The 26,285-nt window shown below is 43.7% G+C and overlaps 1 protein-coding gene across 4 annotated transcripts in view; it reads left to right on the top strand.

Annotated features, from left to right (window-relative positions):
• Positions 1-1,229: 1,229 nt before the first annotated feature.
• LOC110520052 (activin receptor type-1) overlaps positions 1,230-26,285 on the top strand; it is a 40,349-nt gene continuing 15,293 nt past the window's right edge. Inside the window, exons 1-5 of one of the 4 annotated variants that reach the window (XM_090229637.1) lie at positions 1,230-1,364; positions 16,528-16,601; positions 17,017-17,271; positions 17,608-17,871; positions 18,380-18,640. In XM_090229637.1, coding sequence (XP_090085763.1) covers positions 16,535-16,601; positions 17,017-17,271; positions 17,608-17,871; positions 18,380-18,640 — 847 coding nt within the window. In that variant the 5' untranslated portion in view covers positions 1,230-1,364; positions 16,528-16,534. Of the gene's footprint in view, positions 1,365-1,476; positions 2,002-4,389; positions 5,020-16,527; positions 16,602-17,016; positions 17,272-17,607; positions 17,872-18,379; positions 18,641-26,285 lie in introns of those variants that run through there. The other 3 variants (XM_021597030.3, XR_016494730.1, XM_021597031.3) reach the window with 3 other exon arrangements.

The following is a 26,285-nucleotide window of genomic DNA, read 5'->3' as shown; positions in this document are numbered from 1 at the left end:
TTCCACCGAGGTAACCCTAGGAAGAGAAAAAATATCAGTGTTGGGGAATCTAAAACTAGCTTCAGGTTATTTTGTGTGCAAGTGCAAATAGTTATTATCTGAGATGTTTTATGTATTCACTTTAACAGATGGGGACCCCAGCTAGGAGCAAAAGAGCAGTGGGGTTTCCCAGGTCTCGCCTTCTAGCAGGTTAGACAGGGTACTGACCTTTAAGCAAAAAGTGACAAATTGAGACATTGCGTGCTCTCTGATATGACACTCATTGAAATCATAATAATTTCATATATGACAGAGATTGATAAACAATGAGATTGATAAACAAAAGCTTATTTCACTTGCCCAGCTGTCCACCCCCTTGACAATTCCCCATGAGAAGAAGCGTAGGTTGATTTTGGCAATCATGGTTAGCACGGCCTCCTTCTCCTCCTTAGTAAAAATCACCATCCTGTGTGGCTGGCCATTCTTCCCCCGTAGGTACGTGTGGTTGCCTAACAAGTTGGAATAGACGAGTTGTTGAAATACCCAAGTCTAAGTACATTTGCACTGCTATGGAACTTTTTGGTAAGGGGACACTATTTGGCATGACAGATGAGGGGGGGGGGGGGGGGGGGGGGGGGTAAGGGCACCTGGGCACGTGCCCTGCGTATTCGGCCGTTATTAATAAAAGTTTAGATAGCTGGCTAGACTAACTTAACAGTATAACAATTGTTAGCTGACATGGCTAATTGAGTGACTGTCAGTGACTGACATAAGAAGATAAAAACTGTTGATGCACAACAACCTTTCTAAATTGCACCTTGAGTATCTTACTATTCTAACTCACAACAGTAAATTGAGACCCCGACTGAGTTCCAAAAAAAGTATTATGCTCAGGTAAAACAATTTGGCAAATCTATATTTCCAAGTCATATTCTTGAAGATCAAGCGGTATTGCTTTAATTGGAATGACTAGAAATCTGACAGACTTTGGTTTTTAACGTAACGACATAGCCTATAGAAGCCTACATAACCAACCCATAAAGTAAAATGCAACATCCATTACAGGCGAGCTATGTAAACTCTAATATTGATTTGTCCTGCAATAGATGTCGTTCAATTGGTAATATTCATTTTGCCTTCTTCTAATGCCTCTTAAAGGGAAAGTCATCTAAAAGTAACTGAAAGTAATCCGATTACGTTACTGAGTTTGGGCATAAAAAAATGTTATGTTACTGATTACAATTTTGGAAGGGTAACTAATTACTGTAACAGACTACAACCTACCCAACCCTGCTTACTATCTCATAACCGGTAATCAGATGTATTTATTTTTGCTTGCAGGGATGAGCTTCCATACTGATCTAACTCGGTTGGATAGGACTAAGGTTGGTTTTATATTACGACTCCTTGTATTTTATAAAATAGCGTATTGCTTATTCAGGGATTTTTTTGTTCTTGAATGTAGGTGTCAACGATTAGAATTTGATGAACACTATCACATAGGCTATAATATTTTCCTAACATGCATGTTTTTCAAATCAGATGACTGAAAATGTATACATTTCAAATTCAAATATCATAGATGACCGCCTCCCCAGGTGGCTGGTGTGGAAATATGCGCAGAGGAAATGATGTGGTAATGGTCCTCTTATTACAGTGAGTTGCAGGCTACTTCCTCCTAGGATTTGCCGTAGCCTAGCTCTGCTACATGAAATATCCGCCTAGGGGTTATTACCGTTCGTAAATGGAGTGAAGAACACCAAAGCTTATGGAACTCTGGCGAAGTTACTGACCGCAATTTTGCGTTACTTTGGATTATGAACATTCGTTATATTGTAACATAGTATCGAAGCCGAAGTAGGGCAATGTCGGCTGAAACCGGAGTCTTGCATTTAAGAAACCAAACAAATAGGCTCTTGTCGGTGAATTTTCGGGATATAGCAGAATAGCCTGACTTGTGCAGTAAGCACATTAGGTTACGTCTGTGCGTCCTCAAATCACTTCATAAGTTTTACATGCAAGGTAAGTTGTTTTGGTTTGTTTATATATTTTATTAGGAATGTCTGGCTACCTGTAGGCTAGAGTCCTATGCGCAGCCTATACTTTGGACTTGCGGGGACCCTAAAGAGTACAAATGTAGCCCACTATCACAGTAGTTTTTTCGCTCAATAAGGCAGTGAGTGGCACATTCCTTCTCTCACAAGCTTTATGTCAACCAGATAAGGTTAATTTACCTATTTGAAATATTAGCCCTATTATTTAGGTCACTTTTTTTCAATCTGGAGAAACAGATTGTTTCTCCACTGTTGTGGAGGAAAACATTTGTGTTACTATTTACAGAAGCCTAGACAGGATCAACGTTACCACAAACACCAACTCAAACTCCCCTTGACTCAAGTATGTCAAGATATAGGCTATATTTGGGTATTTGTTTGGCGGCGATTTTTGATGCTCAGGGGTTCCAGTCACTCGTAGGCTCAAATGCGTCAAATTTTCTTTCACTTTGTTGGTGTGCCTTTTGTCATGTAGACTTTGTTGGGAGCATCACTCCTTGATCGTGTGTTTCCATCAAGCCCACGCTGGGCAATAAGCACCACAATGGTCCTGTAGCCAGAGTGGGGGAAGAACTATAAATATTTAACGAGATTGGGGCACACATTGAATACTCCCTGATAGTGTGCTGTCTGTGCACACAAAGTGAACTAACTAATTACTTTTGGCCTCACTTTGGCTACATTACATAATATGAACACTTTTTTTTTTATATAGCATGTACTTATTAAATATTTGTTCATTACGTTTTGCACGAGTATGTTTTAAGACAAACACTATCATAGAAATGAGGTGCAGAAAAAAAAGTGATCAAATGATCATGCGGCAAAGATTTGAAAGGCATTTCCTTGGCAAAGTAAGCAGACTGGTGCGTCTGAATCTGGTGCATATTTAATTTGAAAGGTATATGGATTTTTGTTTAACACTTACAGGTCATTGGTGTCATAATTTAGAGGTCCTGCTCTTCTCAATGAACTTCTCTCAGGTTATATACACACACAGTCAGTTATTGGCTGTGAATGTCAATCTTAATATTAGCAGTTGTCCCTTACTCCCTTCTAATTGATGAAACAAATCATCTCCTTACATCCCATGGGCATCAGTGTCTCTCTCTCCAGTGTGTCATAAAGTCTCCAAGGTTAGCCTCCATGCTAAAATGAGTCAAGAGGTCATGATGATGTGTAAATTCTCTGCTATCTGAGTCATCGGGTTACAGCTGCGACTACTATGTGAGATCATCGTAATGTGTCGAGGCAGGTATCGCCTAGAACCTTGAAAATAGTCTCTTTGAAGCTGATGATTGACTGCCCTACTGTTGCCATTGTCACACATGTGCACGATATGTGTATTGGCAGATGAATTTGGTCATGGAATAGACTTCTAGACAGCTTGGAATACACAAATGAGTGGTCGGTCACTGGTCATTTCTTTGGTTGGAATCAATATTGAAGGGAATCTATCTCAGTCTATGAAACAATGCTAGAAATGGTGCCTATAACTGATAGAAATGTATTTTGAGGAACGTTGTTAATAATAGTTTGTACCTACTAATGGAGCTGTGTGAGTGGTTGGTGAACTGGAGTGTCTCACTAAGGTTAGTTGATTCCTGGAGTCTGCTGATCGCGGTTAGATAGCGCGACGTCAGTCAGTCTGGACGGGGACAGGGCTCCCACTCTATTCAGTTGAGGTGAAAGGTCCGTCTGACTTGTTTGTGCCTGCTCACCCATAACGTCCTGATAAGCTCTCTTTCTCCAGTGTCCCTCCTGACAATGTAATCATTGTGCTTCGGGCCAATGACACTAGTGGATGTTGTGGAAATCTATTGTAGACAACTCAGAGCGTTTGCGCTCCTTTCTTCCATAAAGATGTCAAGTTAATTTCAAGTAGCGGTCAAAGCAATGGTATCTTGCGTATGTGATTCTGGATATGACCATGTTCCCTTTGACGCTCCTTGATGTTTTTTTCAAAACTGTATTTGACTTATGGAGTATTATCTGCGAATCTCTAAAGGCTATTTGATTCATGCACCATTCACCTACTGGGGTATTATAATGGCGTACAGCAACCCGAAATGCTCTATTCTGATGTTTTTGTTCGTCCATTTCAACGCCAAGTGTTCATGTTGGGTTAGTGGGTTCAACATAGTTTCTGATTCATCATACTGTAATGTCAATTGTTTTTAACAGACGGTTTCTAATTCTCTCCCATAGACACGATCAAAGTAATTATTCCCACATTACATGATATCCACTTCCATTGGAGCAGATAGTCTGGCCTTTCCTCAGCAGATCCGTTCCGCAGCTGTTCTTTCAGAGCACCACAAAGTGTATAATTTGCCCACTGAGGCCTGAACATTTCAGAAAGCAGAGGCGCGAGAGAGAAAGAAAGAGCGCGATGGAAAGAATAGTCCTCCGACAGCAATCATTTCTCTGTGCACAGTAATTTGGCTGTCAGAAACAGCTGGCAGTATGGGCTGAGACAATAGCAGAGCAGGGGGAGAAGAGAAGGGTTTGCCTTGCTCGGAGACAGAGCGAGGGAGCCCTGGTTGGCCTGTTGGAGGATCAGGTTACACACACGCTGTCATTAACAGCAGACTGTGCCATGCACAGAGATGCAGTGCTTCAAGTCTGAGCAGGAATCTGGGGCTGGCTCAGGCGTGGTGGTGTAAGTGCCTCCGTCTCAAACCAGCCTGGGAGTGAGAGAGAAGAGCTTGTGTGAGAGAGAGCGGAGGAAGAGCGAGGGAGGCGGGACTTGGCGGAGACTCCGACGACAGACGAGCGATCTCCTATAGTCGCGCTGTGACGCCGGCGCGTTTTTGGATTCCAACCCATTTTAAACATTGCGTTTGAGCTACAGACTGCTGGGTTGTTGCATTGGATTCGTTTATTTCTTCTGCATCCACTAATACCAACCATTAGTTAACGGGGGCTGAGCTAGAGCTGCGTTTTGCTCTCCGACGCTTACAAGCTACAAGAGAGTCGTCAGAAGGTAGGAAGTTCTACATAGAAGATCATATGAAATCCCAGGACATAGTGCCTTAGACTACTGCAATGTGCTCGCATAGTTGCTGTCAAACTCCACACAGTTGTCAGTGACAACTTGGATATTCATTTCTCACTGAGCAAACAATTTCTGTACTTACAGCATTCTTATAAATGCATTTTTTTTATCAGGTTTTTGCTTGGTGGACCTTTTTTTTGTTTTAATTGACATTTGTCAATAAAACTCACGAGTTCAACTGTTTTATTTCAAATAGTTTTGTTTTCCTCGTATCCCTGGTTGTCCTGAAAAGCAAATGGCAAAACAGTTAATTGCTAGGCTAAATATGAGGGCAGAGAAAGCCGATGAATGAAAGTAGTGAATTTGAGCTTTTTCACTGTGGGATTTCCTGAGACTGATAAGGTTTTAAGGACCCATCAGCTGTGAGGTTGGCACTCTTGACCTTATGTGGCACTCTGACATGCGAGTAAATTGTACTTTTAGTTTTCTGTCTGGATTAGAGTTGGACCTGGCAGTTGTGGATGGGGCTGCGGCGGAACACAGCATGTGTGTGGCATTGCTTGTCCCCCCCCCCCCCCCCCCGATTTCCCACTGCTTTTTAAGACGGTGTTATTTTTAGTCAAAATCCTTGAGCCTTTAATAATCATAAGCCCTGTGCAGCCACAACATATCAGGATGAGTGCAGCCTCGTCGTCTGGGGCCTAGCTGGCCCTGCAGCCTCGGCTTGATGCTAGACAGGAAGTCAGACAGCGGCTGTGCCCCAGACAGACTTTGGTCCTACGTGTGTGTGTGTGTGTGTGTCTGCTTCCAGGATCTCCTTTGGTGGCTCTCCAGTGGGTTATTGATTTCAAGTTCTATTCTCTCTGCAAATGTGAGTGAAAGGCAAATCGAGAGGAGACTGGAGTCTGCTGTCTACGCAGACTAAAGCAGACACCGATACGCAGTGTTCCTGGCCTCTCCCACTACCCCGAGACTGCACTGGAGACCATCTGCAATACACATTTTATGAGCTCTTCACTCGCTTCAGAGCTCTTATCGCTCAGCTGTTAGGGGGAAAGTTATGGCTCTCTTTGGTTCTTCTGCCTTTCCCCATTCCTGGGCTTTGAAGTAGATGTAGTTTACGAGTAGAATTAAACAATGATCAATCCCCTATTTTTAGCAGTGACCTCTGTTTGATTGATCCCTTGATTTGTGTGATTTGTAGATTCATTTGGTTTGTTGAATTATTCCCTCATTTAGACCATTTTAAGGATTCCCTTCTTTAACTCAAGTCTGTTTGGAAAGTTAAAATGAGCAGGGTTAGAGATGTGGGGCATGTACGGTTTTGTGTGATGTAATAAGCTGATGGTGAAGATCTACAAAGATGCCGTTTTTGGCATGCCGTGTCAATGCTCAAAACATTTAGAATTGATCTGCTAGGATTTGTTTATCTGCCAGCAGATACCCATAGACTTAGTCATTGTGCTAGTGCTAGTTAGCATTGGCTCGCTAAACTATCTCAAACTTACTTTCATACTGGACACAGATACATAAGAAATGGTATCCGTGAGTTCTTTTGACTCTGGGGAAGTAGATAAAGGGCCTCATTGCAAAAAATCCCGAAGTATCCCTTGAAGACTAACATTAGTGAAACCCTCGCTAATATCAAACATATGTGCGTCTGTGGTGTGTTGCAGTTCTTGGACTTCCTTTCCAATTTTGTGATGCTGTTATTTGTTCTCTCTCCATGGCTTCGTAAGGAAGCTAGTTAACACCTGAGGATTGAGGCAGAACAGGAGATTTCTACACATTTAGAAATAGCCCAAAATCTGTCGCCTATTACCTCTGTTCTCAAGGACATTATGTGAAACTTTTGTGTGCTCCTATGCTTCAAGATCAATGAGAGCAGATGGACTACAACGTCTTGTCGCCTATCCTCTGTAATTGAAGGAACAATTGAATGGGAGTTGGTCCCACTCCTACGAAGAATTCTCACTCAGGAATATAAAACAAACCCAGGTCATAATGCTTCTATTGACAGGAGGGTGTGACTGTGATGGTCCAGTAGTGCTGTGTGGGAAGCCTCAATCTGACAGGTAGACACGCAGGACTGGAGTGGGGGTGGTGTGTGTGTGTGTGTGTGTGTGGCCGGCTGGGGGGGGGGGGGGGCTGATCTTGTTAAGCCCACTCTCAATGGCAAAGTTCACTCTCTGCCACAGGACATCAATTCAATAGTAACGTATTGGAATTCTGTGCTTGGTGAGGTCGCCTATGATTCTTCTTCTCATTGCTACCGTACATTAAGGGCTTCGAGGGCAAAACTACAGTATCTCTGGATATTTGTCCGGGAGTCCAATATGACCAATCGGGTCTGACGGTGGAGAAGAGATGGAACAAGAGTCTGTGTGATACAAATCAAGGTGGTCTTGGAGAGCTGTGTCACTGCAGCACACTGAACTTCATCAGTGGGTCATTCAGAGGGAGAGTGTTTGTGCATTCCACTTCCTGCAAACATTGCTAAAGGTCATAGAGACGGTGTTTGAATTGGCCCTGCCGAGTGTTGTGATGGTGGTCCATACAGATAAATTTGCGGTGCCATGGTGACTGCTGCCGGTCGCAGTATACTCTGTCTATCAATATGCTGACTTCTTGTCTTGAATGTCTTCATCGTGGTGCTTGAATAATTGCCCTTGATATATCTCTGTAGCACAAAGCACATTTTTTTTGTTTTTTTTTGTTCAGGAATTCACTTGATGCTTGGGGTTTTAGTACATTTTTAGAGCTTCTGTGATTGTGCAATCGTACATTTTCCATTTCTTGCTTTCAAGTCTCACCTGTACAAAGTGTCAGCGGTTGAGGCTGAAAGCGACGGTTATGTTTCGTTCAGATCCTTTGCTGTATTCAATGGGATCAAACCCGCAGACATCTCCTCAATCCAATGTAATTTCAAAGTAAACAAGGTTGTTTTGACCATGTCATTTGTCCCTGCCAACATCTTTCATTCTACTCAGTGAGGAATTGATCATCTGAGACTAAGGAGAAACAAAATGGCCGTTCAAGTCTGACCATTTTCAGGAGGGTCTCTCTGGTCATTGTCGAAGCCAGAGTGATGGTAAAAAAAAAGTACTGCTGAAAGAAAATACATCTTTTGTCTCAGATTACAAGGGATACACACAGGGGCATGTGTATTATATCAGAAATGACCCTTTCCTGCACTGAACCCAAACCTGCTGCACTCACCTCTTACCAGGAAAGGAGTGTCAGTACTGTGAGTTTACAAGAAAAGGCCCATTTGCATTTGATGACATTCCTTACATTGTGAGAGAGTCTGCTGTTGAGTGAAGCCCTGGAGAGAAAAAGGAGAGAGAGAGAGAGCCCAGGCAGGGCTACGGCAGGGTCAGAATGGGCCACTGTGGGGTCCTGGGGGCCACGGAGAGCTGCCTGTGGGCTTTTAATCTCCCATTTGATGAGGCCCCTAGCAAGGGTGGAGGAGGATTTCCATAGCTTAATGAATGTTTTCTTCCAATGAGCAGATTTAGTGTGATTATGGCAACCTCCAGTTGTTAGCTGTCTTGCGTGCCGTAATTAATTAACGTAGCAGAGTTGTTTACGGCCCTGGAATTCTTTAGACTGTTTAGCTTTTACAGAGCTCTCTGTCCTCCTCTCTGTCTCCCTCTGGATTGTTCATGTTCTTTTGTTTGCATTTTTTTTATTGTAGGATGACACATTCTTGAAGTGTAATATCTCTAAATGGAAGTGCAAATGCTGCATGAATATGCAAGCCCCCCCCCCCCCCAAAAAAAAAAAACATCACACAAAACTGATGATTAATCATTGGATGAGTTAAACAGCAGTGCCTGGGTAAGACAGAAGTTGTCCTTGCTCTTGATTTTAAGCACTGCACTTAAACTTAAGTGGGGCATTTCACTGCTGTTCAATTGGAAGCAAGGCCATTTTCTTTGCCTTCCCATGCTCCTAGTACACTATAATAAAAAAAACACTAACATCTAATTTGTTGGTTGAAATTGGCACATTTTTTTCCAATTTGAATTGTTTTTTTAGTTTTGTATATGGCATATATGCAATCTGTTGTGCAGTTATGAGATACTCCTGTTTCTCATATAGCCTATAGTATTTATATTTGTCGTACGCCACACCTATCTTTAACTCTGACTATTCTCAGCTCTCTCTGTGGAGTTTCCAGACAGGTCTAGTGAACAACCGAATAAACACTGCAAATCTATGTCTGCTTTACTTTGTTTACTCTGATGCACTTGGCTGTTTGGCTGTGAGCAGCGATTGGTGGCATGTTTGATTCGATGTGCTGTGTGAGTCTGCTGTGTAAATGCAAGGTGAGCTCGCAGGGGGCTAGTTTGCCCCCAGCGCTGTCTGTGTCACACCCATATCTACCTCGGAGCGGGCCATCTGCGTGTTCCTGGTGTCACACTCCTCTCTGAGTGGGATGGGAACATGTGAGGGGAGGCATGGGCCCCGGAGCAGGCCAAGACTGGGTCAGCTGTGCCTTGCTCTGCCCAGCTCTCCCTGTGGATCCTCTGGGGCTATTTGTGCCATGGTAACTATGCCAGCGCCAGCTCAGACACAGATTCCACCTCCTGTCTCCCAGCTCGGCAGCCTGATGACTCAGCAGCTCCTGCAGGGCTCCCAGGCCCAAGCAACACACACACACACACACACTCTCTCAATCACTCACTCAATATACTGTTATACAATGCATCGCACCAATCGTTACCTGAGCATATCACAACCGACCAAACAAACATATGATGGAGTCATGATGGTTGGGTAAAAGGGATGAATCCAACTATCTGGTGTATGCATGTGACTTGACAGTCAACACCGAAATGTTAATCTTGATGCAAATGTAGGGTTTTGAAAAGGAGCAGGGACTTTGAATCGTTTGAGAGAGAAGGAAGACTGCATGAAACTTGCTTATTTTCTCGAGCTGCCTTGACCACAACTTGGCCACATTTTTGTTTGGTCCCACTTGGTCCTCAAAGACAACATCTCAGCAAAGCCTTTCCACTGCCAACACCCACCCCTTCCAATCCCCTGCTTATGTACTTTATAGGGCGCTCTGTATTTGATCTCCCCTCTTGTGTTTTTTATCCTTCCCTTGGTCGACTATTACAGTGATACTAGATTCTATCCCAAGATACAGAAAATGGCAGGCGGGGGGGGGGGGGGAGCAGCACACCCCTGTCAGGATGTCGGCTCTGTTAACTCATTGCAACTAAGAGACTGCCAGAGATTTCAATATGCAGGGACAGAGGGAGCACAAACACACAACTCACAAAAATGTACTACTCTTTCTGTTTTGCTCAATGTGTTCTGCAGATGTTGCTGGCCTCGTTTGTCTCCAGCTTGCGGTCTAATATCAGGAGGAGCACATCTTAATCCCTCAGCCAAACTACTGCATCAGATCTCTCTGACTCTGCCTTGCCGAACCCAACTTGTTAATCTATCACCCGGCATTGGTGCAAGCTCAAGATGGCGGTAGGGTTTTTGCCTTTGATATGGTTCAAAAGCTAGGCTATCCTCTCTCAAATTGGGTTGCGTTCTTGTCTTTGTGCGGAGGCAGACTGCAGACGGTGACATTTTTTGTAAAAGATACCAAATGAAACACCCCATTTTTAGTTAAAGGCTAGAGGCAGATTAAGTGGAAGTGGCTGAGATGCATCGGGCAGATAATTGAGGTGATATATTAAGTGCCTGGAGGGACACATCCTGAATCACGGTGTTGGGGAGATCTGTGTCATTTTATGCCATCCCTGTCTGCTTCTGCACCCATGGTTTTTGTTGCAAAAATCTGGTAGTTACCCAAAATCAGGGGGGAACACCATAGTGCCCACGAAGCTCATCACTAAGCTAAGGACTCTGGGACTAAACACCTTCCAACAACCTCTTCCTCAACGTGAGCAAGACTAAGGAGCTGATCGTGGACTATAGGAAAAGGCGGGCCGAACAGGCCCCCATTAACATCGACGGGGCTGTAGTGGAGCGGGTCGAGTGTTTCAAGTTCCTTGGTGTCCACATCAACAAACTATCATGGTCCAAACATACCAAGACAGTTGTGAAGAGGGTACGACAAAACCTTTTCCACCTCAGGAGACTGAAAAGATTTGGCATGTGTCCCCAGATCATCAAAAGGTTCTACATCTGCACCATCGAGATCATCCTGACCGGCTGCATCACCGCCTGGTATGGCAACTGCTTGGCATCTGACCGTAAGGCACTACAGAGGGTAGTGCGAACGGCCCAGTACATCACTGGGGCCAAGATTCCTGCCATCCAGGACCTGTATAATAGGTGGTGCCAGAGGAAAGCCCATACAATTGTCAGACTCCAGTCACCCAATATACTTTTCTCTGCTACCAAACGGCAAGCGGTACCGGATCGCCAAGACTAGGACCAAGAGGCTCCTCAACAGTTTCCACCCCTAAGCCATAAGACTGCTGAACCAATAATAAAATCGCCAGTGGCGATTTCCCACATCCCTTTTGTACACTGATGCTACTCGCTGTTTATTATCTATGCATAGTCACTTCACCCTCACCTACATATACAAATGACCTCAAATAACCTGTACCCCCGCACACTGACTCTGTACCGGCGCCCCCTGTATATAACCTCATTATTGTTCTTATTGTCTTACTTTTTTATTTTAGTCTACATGGTCAATATTTTTTTAACCAACAGTGCAGTTCAAGAGTAGTTAAGGGCTTGTAAATAGGCATTTCACGGTAAAGTCTACACCTGTTCTATTCTGTGAATGTGACAAAGTTTGATTTGAAGAAGGTGGATATCTAGATTCTTCCAACCTGGATTTTGGGACTCACCCCATTGTCCTCCCTTAAGGCTGATACAAGCTTAATTCCATTGATCTATGTGAGTGTGGGTAGAGTCTAATTTTTGGAGCACCCTTTGGCAGCATGATACCCTCGCTGGTCCGTGCTGCCTAGATTCCCATTCACAAGGGGGCGACAGCTGGCTTTTTTTGTTTGTCTTCTTATTTGTGGTGAAAGCAAGCAAAAGTCATCTGCCCTTGCTATATGCTGCCCATAGTAGCCAGCTTTAGTCTGACTAAAAATGTAGCAAACTAGCTAGCCTTTTATAGCTTCCCATGTCTCCATGTGAATAATCTGATGTATAGTTGCGTAAAATATGCCCTGGCAAATATGTGTATACTTACAACATTATCCCTAATTTTGGTATGCTACTTCAATGTATTCATTCCCATATCAGCTAAAAATAGAATATAATTTTTAGTCATGGAGGAGAAGAAAAAAAGAAGCACGACTACAGCTGTTTTTACAAAATAGCATAGAATCACATAGTAATCCCTTCTAAGCAAAATACCTTGTTGGAGGATTCTAATGTTGTCTGGATTATATTTGGTTATCAGTGCAAAATGGGATGCTTATTCAATGCCAAGCTAAATCAAGACCGCAATCTTGAAGTGATTTTTGAAGTTGATTAGCTTCCCACATCTCCGTGTGAAATAATCTGATTTTATAATTGGATAAATATTATACTTGCCGGTGTAACCTAGAACATTATCACAAATTGTAATGAGGCTTGAATGTATTGTATGTACTCACATACAGTGGGGCAAAAAAGTATTTAGTCAGCCACCAATTGTGCAAGTTCTCCCACTTAAAAATATGAGAGAGGCCTGTAATTTTCATCATAGGTATACTTCAACTATGACAGACAAAATGAGGAAAAAAATCCAGAAAATCACATTGTAGGATTTTTAATTAATTTATTTGCAAATTTATGGTGGAAAATAAGTATTTGGTCACCTACAAACAGGCAAGATTTCTGGCAATCTCCCTCGGTCTGGGGCTCCATGCAAGATCTCACCCCGTGGGGTCAAAATGATCACAAGAACGGTGAGCAAAAATCCCAGAACCACACGGGGGGACCTAGTGAATGACCTGCAGAGAGCTGGGACCAAAGTAACAAAGCCTACCATCAGTAACACACTACGCCGCCAGGGACTCAAATCCTGCAGTGCCAGACGTGTCCCCCTGCTTAAGCCAGTACATGTCCAGGCCCGTCTGAAGTTTGCTAGAGAGCATTTGGATGACCTAGAAGATGATTGGGAGAATGTCATATGGTCAGATGAAACCAAAATATAACTTTTTGGTAAAAACTCAACTCGTTGTGTTTGGAGGACAAAGAATGCTGAGTTGCATCCAAAGAACACCATACCTACTGTGACGCATGGGGGTGGAAACATCATGCTTTGGGCTGTTTTTCTGCAAAGGGACCAGGATGACTGATCTGTGTAATGGAAAGAATGAATGGGGCCATGTATCGTGAGATTTTGAGTGAAAACCTCCTTCCATCAGCAAGGGCATTGAAGATGAAACGTGGCTGGGTCTTTCAGCATGACAATGATCCCAAACACACCGCCCGGGCAACGAAGGAGTGGCTTCGTAAGAAGCATTTCAAGGTCCTGGAGTGGCCTAGCCAGTCTCCAGATCTCAACCCCATAGAAAATCTTTGGAGGGAGTTGAAAGTCTGTGTTGCCCAGCAACAGCCCCAAAACATCACTGCTCTAGAGGAGATCTGCATGGAGGAATGGGCCAAAATACCAGCAACAGTGTGTGAAAACCTTGTGAAGACTTACAGAAAACGTTTGACCTCTGTCATTGCCAACGAAGGATATATATATATATATATATATATATATATATATATATATAACTATTGAGAAACTTTTGTTATTGACCAAATACTTACTTTCCACCATAATTTGCAAATAAATTCATAAAAAATCCTGTAATGTGATTTTCTGGAGAAAAAAAAATCTCATTTTGTCTGTCATAGTTGAAGTGTACCTATGATGAAAATTACAGGCCTCATCTTTTTAAGTGGGAGAACTTGCACAATTGGTGGCTGACTAAATACTTTTTTGCCCCACTGTATCAGCAAAAAAGGTCATGTTTTTGGCATAGGGGAAAAAGCACATGGCTCGCTTTTTTTATATTTTATATTTTATTTAAAATAGCCTGGAATCACTAGTTATTACTTCTAAACAAAATAATTTTATTTGGGGGGGGGGAATTAATAAAGCTACCATTTGGTTTATTGTCGCTGAGATAATATTTGGTTGCCAATGCAAAATAGACTACTTTGATGCATTCGGAAATTATTCAGACCCCTTGACTTTTCCCACATTTTTTTTTACAGCCTTATTCTAAAATGGATTAAATAGTGCCCCCCCTCCCTCAATCTCCACACAATACCCCATGATGACAAAGCAAAAACAGTTTTTTTTTGGTCAACATTTTTGCAGTATGATGCTGCCACCACCATGCTTCACCGTCGGGATGGTGCCAGGTTTTCTCCAGAGCGTCACATCGTGGTGGTTTCAATCTTCTTCAATTTAAGAATGATCCATCCTGGTCTTGGGGACCTTCAATGCTGCAGAAATGTTTTGGTACCCTTCCCCAGATCTGTGCCTCAACACAATCATGTCTCGGAGCTCTACGGACAATTCCTTCGACCTCATGGCTTGGTTTTTGCTCTGACATGCACTGTCATCTGTGGGACCTTATATAGACAGGTGTGTGCCTTTCCAAATTCTGTCCAATCAACTGAAATATACCACAGGTGGAATCCAAGTTGTATAAACATCTCAAGGATGATCAATGGAAACAGGATGCGCCTGAGCTCAATTTCAAGTCTCATTAGCAAAAGGTCTGAATATTTGAATAAGGTCTTTTTTTTATACATTTGCATAAATGTCAACCTGTTTTCTCTTTGTCATTATGGAGTATTGTGTGTGGATAAATAAAAGGTAATCTATTTTAGAATAAGGCTGTAACGTAACAAGATGTGGAAAAAGTCGAGGGGTCTGAATACTTTCCGAAGGCACTGTAGATCAGATCAAGGAACCAAGCGAGTTGGTGGTAACAAAAACCCGCTTCATTGCCTACACAACACTGCACCCACGGCTGTGCAAGGAATGATCAGGAACATTAACATTTTCATGTAGCACGGGAGTATGTAGGAGAGTAGTACAAGGAGCTGCCCCTTTTAGTGACAAAACAGTATGTGTCTGTACCCAGTGCTCATTTTTGGGTGGCACACTATTCACCTGCCCCCCTCCCTTTCCTTTTCAGTGCCCTCCCCTACCTGGTTGTCACTAGTTAACACAGTCAAAGTCATTATGGCTAAAGCCTGACCATTTATACCACTTTTCTTCTTAATCTGATTTCAAACCTAATCTTAACCTTAACCACGTTGCTAACCTCATGCCTAACCCTAACCTTACATTTTTTGTAGCCAATTTGGACTTTGTGGCTGCATTATCCCCCGGTCCCTCTGCCCTCTCGTTGCCCCCTGGCCATACTTGTGTGTCCCCTGGGTGCCCCCCCCCCCCCTCGGTCCTCTTACCCCCACGCTGCTCTGCACAGAGCCCATGATTATCTTTCAGTGGCAGCCTCTGTTTTGTGCTCTGATTTTAAAAAGGAGCAACATGTGGTCTGTGTGAGCCGGGCCATACAGACGCCGTTGGGGTAATGCTAACATTGCGTGCTTAATCATTTATGTCTGGGAGCCGGCACAAAGGCTTTGGGGGAAACACTGGGGTATTTATCAGCGGGCAGACACAAACACTGCCAAGATAACGGTCTGCCCTGGCTTAGTATGTCATGAACACGCTGCATGGGGAATAGGTGGCGGAATTGTAGGGAGTATTTTGGCCAACGGCAACAATCTTCAAGTCTTATCAATGTGGATTTGGTACAGGAATAGTTTGGAAAACATGCGTCCTCTTTATGGGGTGTGGATGTGTTGCTATGGAGTGGGGTGGGCTCTGTTTGAATCAGTCCGACAGGTCACAGCCGAAGTCAAACGGACGTAAATGTACATTTTATGTTGCTGTGCCTAAAGATACATGCAATATTGAATGGTTAGAGGCAGCCTCTTCATTTGGAATGTTTCTATTTGGGCTCCCTGCTGTGATCATCTCGTCCTCCTCCTCGTTCTCCTCCTGCGTCTGTCTGCTCCACTCGCTGCCAAGTAGGCTGTCTCTCTCTCCCAGTACAGCTCAGCCAATAGGAGAGCACTAGTCGCCCAATTGCTTGCCACTCAATGCCTTGTTGCCAGGACAACCGGAAGGCATGAGACCCACTTTACTTGAGCATTTTAAACTTGGTGTTGACTCTTTACTGAAAACAAGGAAAGGTCTTTTTTTTTTTCTCTCAGTAAAATTCCCCTCTGTCATGGTGCTCCTTTAGAAATAAATCCTTTACTTTCATATCTTTCTTTCTTTTTATCCTGTCACACCATTGGTGTGAATTCATTTCAGTGGACATAACAAAGGCATTTCTACAGAAGCTGCTAGTCAATTTATCTGTGTGATGCAAATAAATGTGTTTTGTCTTGTCAGGGAATCTTCTGAGTACATAGATTGTAAGCTATCCAGCAGGTCCACGTTTAGCGAACACACTATTCCAATGGAACTTCTACCCTGTCTTCCAGGTCTACAATGTTAGACGGCGACATGTTGTTCCTGGTCTTCACACTTCTGGTTTTACCCTCCTCCAGCGTGAAAGGTGAGTTAATAAAAATGTCTGTCAAGGGCATGATTTGGCTCTCATTCTGTCCCCGTGCCGCTCTCCCTCTCCCCACGCTGTCTTGCAGCATTTTTTAACAACTGCAGTGACAGGCTCTCAGACTGAGCTCTGGGAGAACTGAGGATTTCACACTGTCACTGTCTGGCTGGCTGGGGATACTTATTATTCTGCATCATCTACTTTAGTGTAGCAGCTAAATGATAACTCTCAAATCAAAGAGAGAAGAAAATGAGGAAGGTTGAATATACCAAAGCTCCTGCACTAAGATGACCACTATGACCATGATATTCACAATGCCGAGCAGCCACACAGTATACTGTATGCCATTTATCGATGGTTAAATGTGTTTTTCCTTTTCGGCTCTGTCCCATGTCTGACTGTGTTTCCTGTGCAGATGAGGGGAGTGTGCGCGACTACGAGTGTGCGTGCGATGGGCCGTCATGCGACGGAGGAGACCGGTGTTTTGGTCAGCAGTGCTTCTCGGCCCTCTCCGTCCAGAATGCCATTTCCGTCCAGCAGAAGGGATGCATTGTGGGCCGGAGTGAGGAGTCCATAAGTTGCGAAAGCCCCCCATCCCATAACCCGACGGTGGAGTGCTGCCATGGCGACCTTTGCAACATGAATGTCACAGTGGCAACACCAGCGAGAGGTGACACATTTATTCTCACGGGATTCATCACGCTCATGCTTTTATCCCGCCCTCAACGTAGGCTTAGCACTAGCAATGTGCTGACTCACAAACATTTCTACTACCGATACCGACCTACCTAAGCAGCACATCACCACTTTGCACATAGATCTAGCTAATGACACATTTTACATTCAGTGTGTTCATTTGTGTGAAGGCCATTTGGGGACCTAAGTGAATAAACAACAAAACTACCAGAAAATGTGTTATATTCTCTTCAATGATGGAGAATTACAAGCGTTCGTTGATTTCTCCGATCTCCTCCTTTTTTTTCTTTCTTTTTCTTTTTTTTAACAGATGAGGAAGTGATGCCTGCCTTGCAAGGCATTGAGTGTGTGTGTGAGGGGCGGTCGTGTGATGGCGGAGAGCGCTGTACGGGCCAGCAGTGTTTCTCCTCTGTCAAGATCAGTGACGGGTTTGTGGTTCACCAGAAGGGCTGCCTTCGGGATGACGACCAGGGGAGAGCCACCTGCGCCACCCCTCCTTCTCCCAGCCACATAGTCAAGTGTTGCCAGGGGCACCTGTGTAACCTGAACCTCACTGTGGAAGCACCAGCGAAAGGTAACCCACCACCCTGTTTTCACTGAAATCATTACTATGTACTTGAATTTTTCCATTATCTTGGCCTCACCGAAGCTTTCGCACTTTGTTTCATAATTTATTTAGATTTGATTAGTGGTACAGATATGCATTAAAGCAGCAATCAGCAGTTGAAACAATAACAGAGTACTCCCTGCCCCTTATCCCGGGTAAAAAGCTGTGGGATGGGGCACGAGAAATGTTACCACTCTCAAATTCATGGACAGCACTATAGGATGCAAGGACTGACAATCCATGGTATCATCATTATTATATTTTTGGAGGCTATAAAGTGTGTCTTTACATTTATTTGGTTTACACACAGGAAAGCTAATGTTTATATGGGGAATAACTTGCTCCTGGGTGAAGCTTGCCCTAAGTACAGATCCGCTTCCCCCATTCTTAACCATTAGTGGGGAAAATTCTAAACTGACCTAAGATCAGCGTCTAGGGGCAACTTCACCCTACTGTCTTCCTGTTACCTGTATAGAGGATAAAGTGAAGTCTGTCGGCGAGCATGAGTGTGTGTGCGAGGGGCGCTCGTGTGCCACCGGGCGGCGCTGTGTAGGCCAGCACTGCTTCTCCAGTCTGACGGTCAGCGACGGAGCCCTGGTCTCCCAGAAGGGCTGCTTCAAGGTGTACGAGCAGAGCAGGATGACCTGCAAGACGCCGCCCTCCCGCGACCAGATCGTGGAGTGCTGCCAGGGCCACCTGTGTAACCTGAATATCACCGTGGAGCTGCCTGTCATGGGTAAATAAATGCACTTGCGTCCCAAATGGAACCATATTCCCAGAGTAGTGCACTACATAGGGAATAGGGTGCCATTTGGGATCCGCAATCAATGGCTCACATTAATTTATATGCATCCCTATTCTAATGAGAGGTCTGCGTGATGCACATTTGCATTCAAACCAAGGTTATTCATGCCAGGAAAACGAAAACATTTCTGTGCCATATGCTCTCGGTGATCTGCTGTCTCTAATGGATTCGCTGACACGGTTCACAGGCAGGTGCTCAATTGATAAACCAGTGGTGACGAGGCGCTGTGATTTTCTTTGGGATATACTTTTCTTACCCATTCATTCATGATGCTCTACCAGTTTATCCTTATTGTCAGGCCAAGTGCAAACAGGACTCTAGGAATCCTCTTTTCCAATTAGGACTGTCTGTAACCGTCTATAAGGGTTAGTTCTGCCCGCGTTTAAGGTCCGAGGGAGGCTCATTCCATCCACTTGGCCATTCTCCAGCGAGGGCACCACGCCAGGGTGTGTGAAATTGTCTGCCTTAGCCGTTTGCTGCACGGCCATCTATTGGTTTGCTTTTCAGGGTCGGTGTGGCGGTTACACCCGGAGCACCTCTACAGCAGAGGAGGGGAGAGTCTCGAGAGAAGAGACGGACCTTTTGAATATTGTTTAGTCACGGTCTACTTCCTCCTCTGTCCTCTCTGAGATTGTCAGCGTGGTTTGACACAGAGCTCTGGGGCAAAGCAGAACAGAGGACACTGAGATGCGTCCCAATTGGCACCCTATTCCCTACGGCAGTGGTTCCCACATCCGGTCCACAAGTACACCCAACAGTATACATTTTATCCCCAGACAAACACACCACATTCAACTCAAGGGCTTGATGATTAGTTGACAAGTTGAGTCAGCTGTGCTTGTCTGGGGCCACAATAAAAATGTGTACTTTTAGGGGGGTTGGGAAACACTGCCCTACGTGGTGCACTCCTTTGGACCAGGACCCAAAGGTTAGTTTACTAGGGAATAGGGTGCCATATGAGACACAGGCGAAATACCATGTATAGCTGTGGTCACCCAACTCTGTTCTATGAACCTCAATGACTACTCTCCCACCCCCAGTAAAAAGAGTGTGTGTGTATCCACGTTAGATATTTCAGCAAAAAAAAGAAACGTCCCTTTTTCAGGACCCTGTCTTTCAAAGAGACCGATCATTCATTGTTAAGGGTTTTAACACTGTTTCCCATGCATGTTCAATGAACCATTTAACAATGAATGAACATGCACCTGTGGAACAGTCATTAAGACACTAACAGCTTACAGACAGTAGGAAATTAAGGTCAAAGTTATGAAAACATAGGACACTAAAGAGGCATTTCTACTGACTCTGAAAAACACCAAATGAAAGATGCCCAGGTTCCTGCTCATCTGTGTGAACGTGCCTTAGGCATGCTGCAAGGAGGCATGAGGACTGCAGATGTGGCCAGGGCAATAAATTGCAATGCCCGTACTGTGAGACGCCAAAGACAGTTGTACACGGAGACGGGACGGACAGCTGATCGTCCTCGCAGTGGCAGACCATGTGTAACAACACCAGGATTGGTACATCTGAACATCACACCTGCGGGATAGGTACAGGATGGCAACAACTGCCCGAGTTACACCAGGAACACGCAATCCCTCCATCAGTGCTCAGACTGTCCTCAATAGGCTGAGAGAGGCTGGACTGAGGGCATGAAGGCCTGTTGTCTGGTGAGGACCTGCCTTACTACATCACCAGCATCAACGTCGCATATGGGCACAAACCCACCGTTGCTGGACCAGACAAAACTGGCAAAAAGTGCTCTTCCCTGACGAGTCAATGTTTTGTCTCACCAGGGGTGATGATCGGATTCACGTTTATCATCGAAGGAATGAGCCTTACACTGAGGCCTGTACTCTGGAGCGGGATCGATTTGGATGCGGAGGGTCCATCATGGTTTGGGGCGGTGTGTCGCAGCATCATCGGAATGAGCTTGTTGTCATTGCAAGCAATCTCAAAGCTGTGCGTTACAGGGAAGCCATCCTCCTCCCTCATGTGGTACCCTTCCTGCAGTCTCATCCTGACATGACCCTCCAGCATGACAATGCCACCAGCCATACTGCTCGTTCTATGTGTGATTTCCTTTAAGACAGGAATGTCAGTGTTCTGCCATGGCCAGCGAAGAGCCCGGATCTCAATCCTATTGAGCATGTCTGGTGCCTGTTGGATCGGAGGGTGAGAGCTAGGGCCATTCCCCCCAGAAATGTCCGGGAACTTGCAGGTGGCTTGCTGGAAGAGTGGGGTAACATCTCACAGCAAGAACTGGCAAATCTGGTGCAGTTCATTAGGAGGAGATGCACTGCAGTACTTAATGCAGCTAGCTGGTGGTCACACCAAATACTGACTATTACTTTTGACCCCCCCCCCCCCCCTTTGTTCAGGGACACATTGTTCCATTTGTGTTAGTCACATGTCTGTGTAACTTGTTCAGTTTATGTCTCAGTTGTTGAATCTTATGTTCATACAAGTATTTACACATGTTAAGTTTGCTGAAAATCAACTCCGTTGACAGTGAGAGGACGTTTCATTTTTTGCATATACAGTTGAAGTCGGAAGTTTACGTACACTTAGGTTGGAGTCATTAAAACTAATTTTTTAACCGTTCCACAAATTTCTTGTAAACAAACTATAGTTTTGGTAAGACGTTTAGGACATCTACTTTGTGCATGACACAAGTCATTTTTCCAACAATTGTTTAGACAGATTATTTCGCTTATTCACTGTATCACAATTCCAGTGGGTCAGAAGTTTACATGCACTAAGTTGACTGTGCCTTTTTAAATAGCTTGGAAAATTCCAGAACATGATGTTATGGCTTTAGAAGCTTCTGATAGGCTAATTGACATCATCTGAGTCAATTGGAGGTACACCTGTGGATGTATTTCAAGGCCTACCTTCAAACTCAGTGCCTCTTTGCTTGGCATCATGGGAAAATCAAAGGAAATCAGCCAAGACCTCAGAAACAAAATTGTAGACCTCCACAAGTCTGGTTCATCCTTGGGAGCAATTTCCAAATGGCTGAAGGTAGCACATTCATCTGTACAAACAATAGTACCCAAGTATGAACAGCATGGGACCACGCAGCCATCATACCGCTCAGGAAGGAGACGCGTTCTGTCTCCTAGAGATGAACTTACTTCGGTGCGAAAAGTGCAAATCAATCCCAGAACAACAGCAAAGGACCTTGTGAAGATGCTGGAGGAAACGGGTACAAAAGTATCTATATCCACAGTAAAACGAGTCCTATATCGACATAACCTGAAAGGCCGCTCAGTAAGGAAGAAGCCACTGCTGCATAACCGCCAAACCGCTAGACTACGGTTTGCAACTGCACATGGGGACAAAGATTGTACTTTTTGGACAAATGTTCTCTGGTCTGATGGAGAAAAAAAAATAGAACTGTTTGGCCATAATACCCATCGTTATGTTTGGAGGAAAAAGGGGGAGGCTTGCAAGCCGAAGAATACCATCCCAACCGTAAAGCACGGGGGTGGTAGCATCATTTTGTGAGGGCGCTTTGCTGCAGGAGGGACTGGTGCACTTCACAAAATAGATTGCATCATGAGGCACGAAAATGATGTGGATATATTGAAGCAACATCTCAAGACATCAGTCAGGAAGTTAAAGCTTGGTCGCAAATGGGTCTTCCAAATGGACGATGACCCCAAGCACACTTCCAAAGTTGTGGCGAAATGTCTTAAGGACAACACAGTCAAGGTATTGGAGTAGCCATCACAAAGCCCTGACCTCAATCCTATAGAAAATGTGTGGGCAGAACTGAAAAAAACGTGTGCGTGCAAGGAGGCCTACAAACCTGACCCAGTTACACCAGCTCTGTCAGGAGGAATGGGCCAAAATTCACCCAACTTATTGTGGTAAGCTTGTGGAAGGCTACCTGAAATGTTTGACCCAGGTTAAACAATTTAAAGGCAATGCTACCATATACTAATTGAGGCTATGTAAACTTCTGATCCACTGGGAATGTGATGAAAGAAATGCGTCTCTTTACTATTATTCTGACATTTTACATTCCTAAAATAAAGTAGTAATTTTTACTTGGATTAAATGTCAGGAATTGTGAAAAACTGAGTGTAAATGTATTTGGCTAAGGTGTATGTAAACTTCCGACTTCAACTGTACACACACACACACACACACACACACACACACACACACACACACACACACACACATATATGTGGACACCACTTCCAATTAGTGGATTTGGCTAAATCAAATCTTCTGTAAACTAACAAATGCTTCTAAAAACATTAAACTAACAAGAGTGAGTTACCCTAATATATATTTTGTTGACAAGACCATCTTGACTTTTTTCCTCATTTTGTTACAAAGTGGGATTCAAATGGATGAAATTGTGACTATTGTATCAAATCAAGCACACAGCCATGACATCTACATAGACACACATTGGCACTATGACGGCCTTACGGGGAGCTCAGTGACTTTCAACATGGCACCGTCATAGGATTCCACCTTTCCAACAAGTCAGTTCGTAAAATTTCTGCAACGGTAGAATTGTCCCGGTCAACTAAGTGCTGTTATTGTGGGGTGGAAACGTCTCGGCGCAACAACGGCTCAATCGCTTGGTGGTAGGCCCCACAAGCTCACAGAACAGGACCGCCGAGTGCAGAAGCGGAGGCTATTTTAGCAGCAAATGGGGGACCAATTTCATATTAATGCCAATGATTTTGGAATGAGTTCTTCCACACCGATCTCAACAAACCATTTCTGTATGGACCTCACTTTGTGCATGGGAGCATTGCCATGCTGAAGCACGAAAGGGCCTTCCCCAAACTGTTGCCACAAAGTTCAGGACACAGAATCGTCTAGAATGTCATTGTATGCCCTAGCGTTAAGATCTCGAACCATGAAAAACATCCGCAGACCATTATTCTTCCTCCTCCAAACTTTACAGTTGGCACTATGCTTTGGGGCAGGTAGCATTCTCCTGGTATACCCTGATTCGTCAGTCAGACTGCCAGATGGTGAAGCATGATTCAGCACTTCAGAGAACATGTTTCCTCTGCTGTGGCGGTCACAAAATTCTGTGAGACGGTGATTTGTCAATCAAATGATTGACTCTTGATTAACAAACACATGTATTATCTCCTTGCTTCTCTTGGCCTCGATAAGCCACTGGCGCATAACTTTTTGTACTATTTTTCAGTAGAATCAAATGGCGTACTCGGAAGTTATCCTTATGTTAGGTCCTGATCTGGCTATGCCATATGGCTGTGGGCTTCACTTGTTTTTCTTAGAATTCTGTGGCATAATTTTATAGTATGAAGAATACAATTGAACAAAGCTGAATAAAATAAAGGATATTTTCTCCAAGATTTGAAGGAGTGCGTACGAGGCTATTTTGTTGAGCGGTTAACAAGTAAATCGGTACTCCTATATGCTTAATTTAGAGTTAATGTAACTTTAGTAGTTCTTAAAGCGTTGGGCTATATGTTTTGATTTTTAATAAATTGAAAGACGTGAGTTTGCACAGGCTGTACACACTTCATCAGTCTCTTATTCACAATTTGACAAGCACTTGATAATGCCTCAAATTTCCCGTTGACATCCCCTTTGTGTGGCTGTAATGCACGCCATTAATTAAGTCAATGACGTTGTGCCCTTGGGCTAAATATAATCATTATAATTCCCTTCTCCCTGAGTGCTGAGTGCTCCGAAGCACCTCTCACTCCTCTTCATCCATGTAATCGGGTCTTTCTCACAGGCTATAAGTGAAGATCGACACATCGGGGACATAACTGCGTGCGTCCTTATCCAATTCCCTGGTGCATATTGAAGATAATGGAAGAACTGTCCACATTTACTTTTTGTCAGCAACAATATGAGTAGGCCTAATGAACAGCAAAAGCACTCGCCTATGTCAATGTCCTTGCCCCCATATTACCAAAGTTGACTTATTCTGTGCAATAAATAAATATTCCAAACATAGTCTGGGACAGTTGTGGAATGCGATAGATCCCAAAGTAATACAAAATAAGTTTTACGTGATGAGGCTGACGCAACGTTTAGTTTAACATTTTCATAAACTGTGTAACGTACACGCTGGGAGTCGGAAAGCAAGTGCAGGTGGTGAGTTTAATAATGAACGGAACATCAAACAATATAACAAACACGAGCCATGCTGGTTAAGTGTGCCTTGAATTTGAAATAAATCACTGACAGTATCACCAGCAAAGCACCATCACACCACCACCTCCATGCTTCACAGTGGGAACCACACATGCAGAGATGATCTGTTCACCTACTATGCGTCTCACAAAGACACAGTGGTTGTAACTAAATATCTCAAATTTGGACTCATCAGACCAAAGGACAGATTTCCACCAAATGTCTGTCTGCTCGTGTTTCTTGGCCCAAACGAGTCTCTTCATCTTACTGGTGTCCGTTAGTAGTGGTTTCTTTGCAGCAATTTGACCATGAAGGCCTGATTTACGCAGTCTCCTCTGAACAGTTGATATTGAGATGTCTGTTACTTGAACTCTGAAGAATTTATTTGGGCTGCAATGTTTGAGGCTGGTAATTCTATTGAACTTAACCTCTGCATCAGAGGGAACTCTGGGTCTTCCTTTCCTGTGATGTTCCTTATGAGAACTAGTTTAATCACAGCGCTTAAAGGGTTTTTGCGTCTGCACTTGAAGAATCTTTCAAAGTTCTTGACATTTTCCAGATTGACTGAACTTCATGTCTTAAAGTAATGGACTGTCGTTTCTCTTTGCTTATTTGAGCTGTTCTTGCCATAATATGGACTTGGTCTTTTACCAAATAGGGCTATCCCCACCTACCTTGTCACAACACAACTGATTGGCTCAAACGCATTAACCTTTCTGATCTCCCCATCCCGGATCCGGGTTCGTGAATACAGACTCAAGCTCATTACCATAACGCAACGTTAACTATTCATGAAAATCGCAAATGAAATGAAATAAATATGCTAGCTCTCAAGCTTAGCCTTTTGTTAACAACACTGTCATCTCAGATTTTCAAAATATGCTTCTCAACCATTGCAAAACAAGCATTTGTGTAACAGTATTGATGGCTAACGTAGCATTTAGCATTAGCATTCAGCTGGCAACATTTACACAAAAAAACAGAAAAGCATTCAAAAAAATCATTTACCTTTGAAGAACTTCAGATGTTTTCAATGAGGAGACTCTCAGATAGCAAATGTTCAGTTTTTCCTGAAAGATTATTTGTTTAGGACAAATCGCTCCGTTTTCTGCGTCACGTTTAGCTATGAAAAAAACCCTGTATCCAGGATTGTGTAAATCTATCAGCAAGCTCATTAGCATAACACAACGTTAACTATTTATGAAAATCGCAAATGAAATGAAATAAATATGCCATCTCTCAAGCTTAGCCTTTTGTAAACAACACTGTCATCTCAGATTTTCAAAATATGCTTCTCAACCATAGGAAAACAATCATTTGTGTAAAAGTAGCTAGCTAGAGTTAGCATTTCGCGTTAGCATTTAGCGTTAGCATTAGCGTTACCATCCAGCACGCAACATTAACAAAAACATAAAAGCCTTCAAAT

This window comes from Oncorhynchus mykiss, chromosome 3, assembly GCF_057628025.1.
Source record: "Oncorhynchus mykiss isolate SJ-2025 chromosome 3, ASM5762802v1, whole genome shotgun sequence".
NCBI classification, from domain to species: Eukaryota; Metazoa; Chordata; class Actinopteri; order Salmoniformes; family Salmonidae; genus Oncorhynchus; species Oncorhynchus mykiss.
The sequence above is the reverse complement of the archived record's forward strand: the minus strand, read 5'-3'. Positions and strand labels throughout refer to the sequence as shown.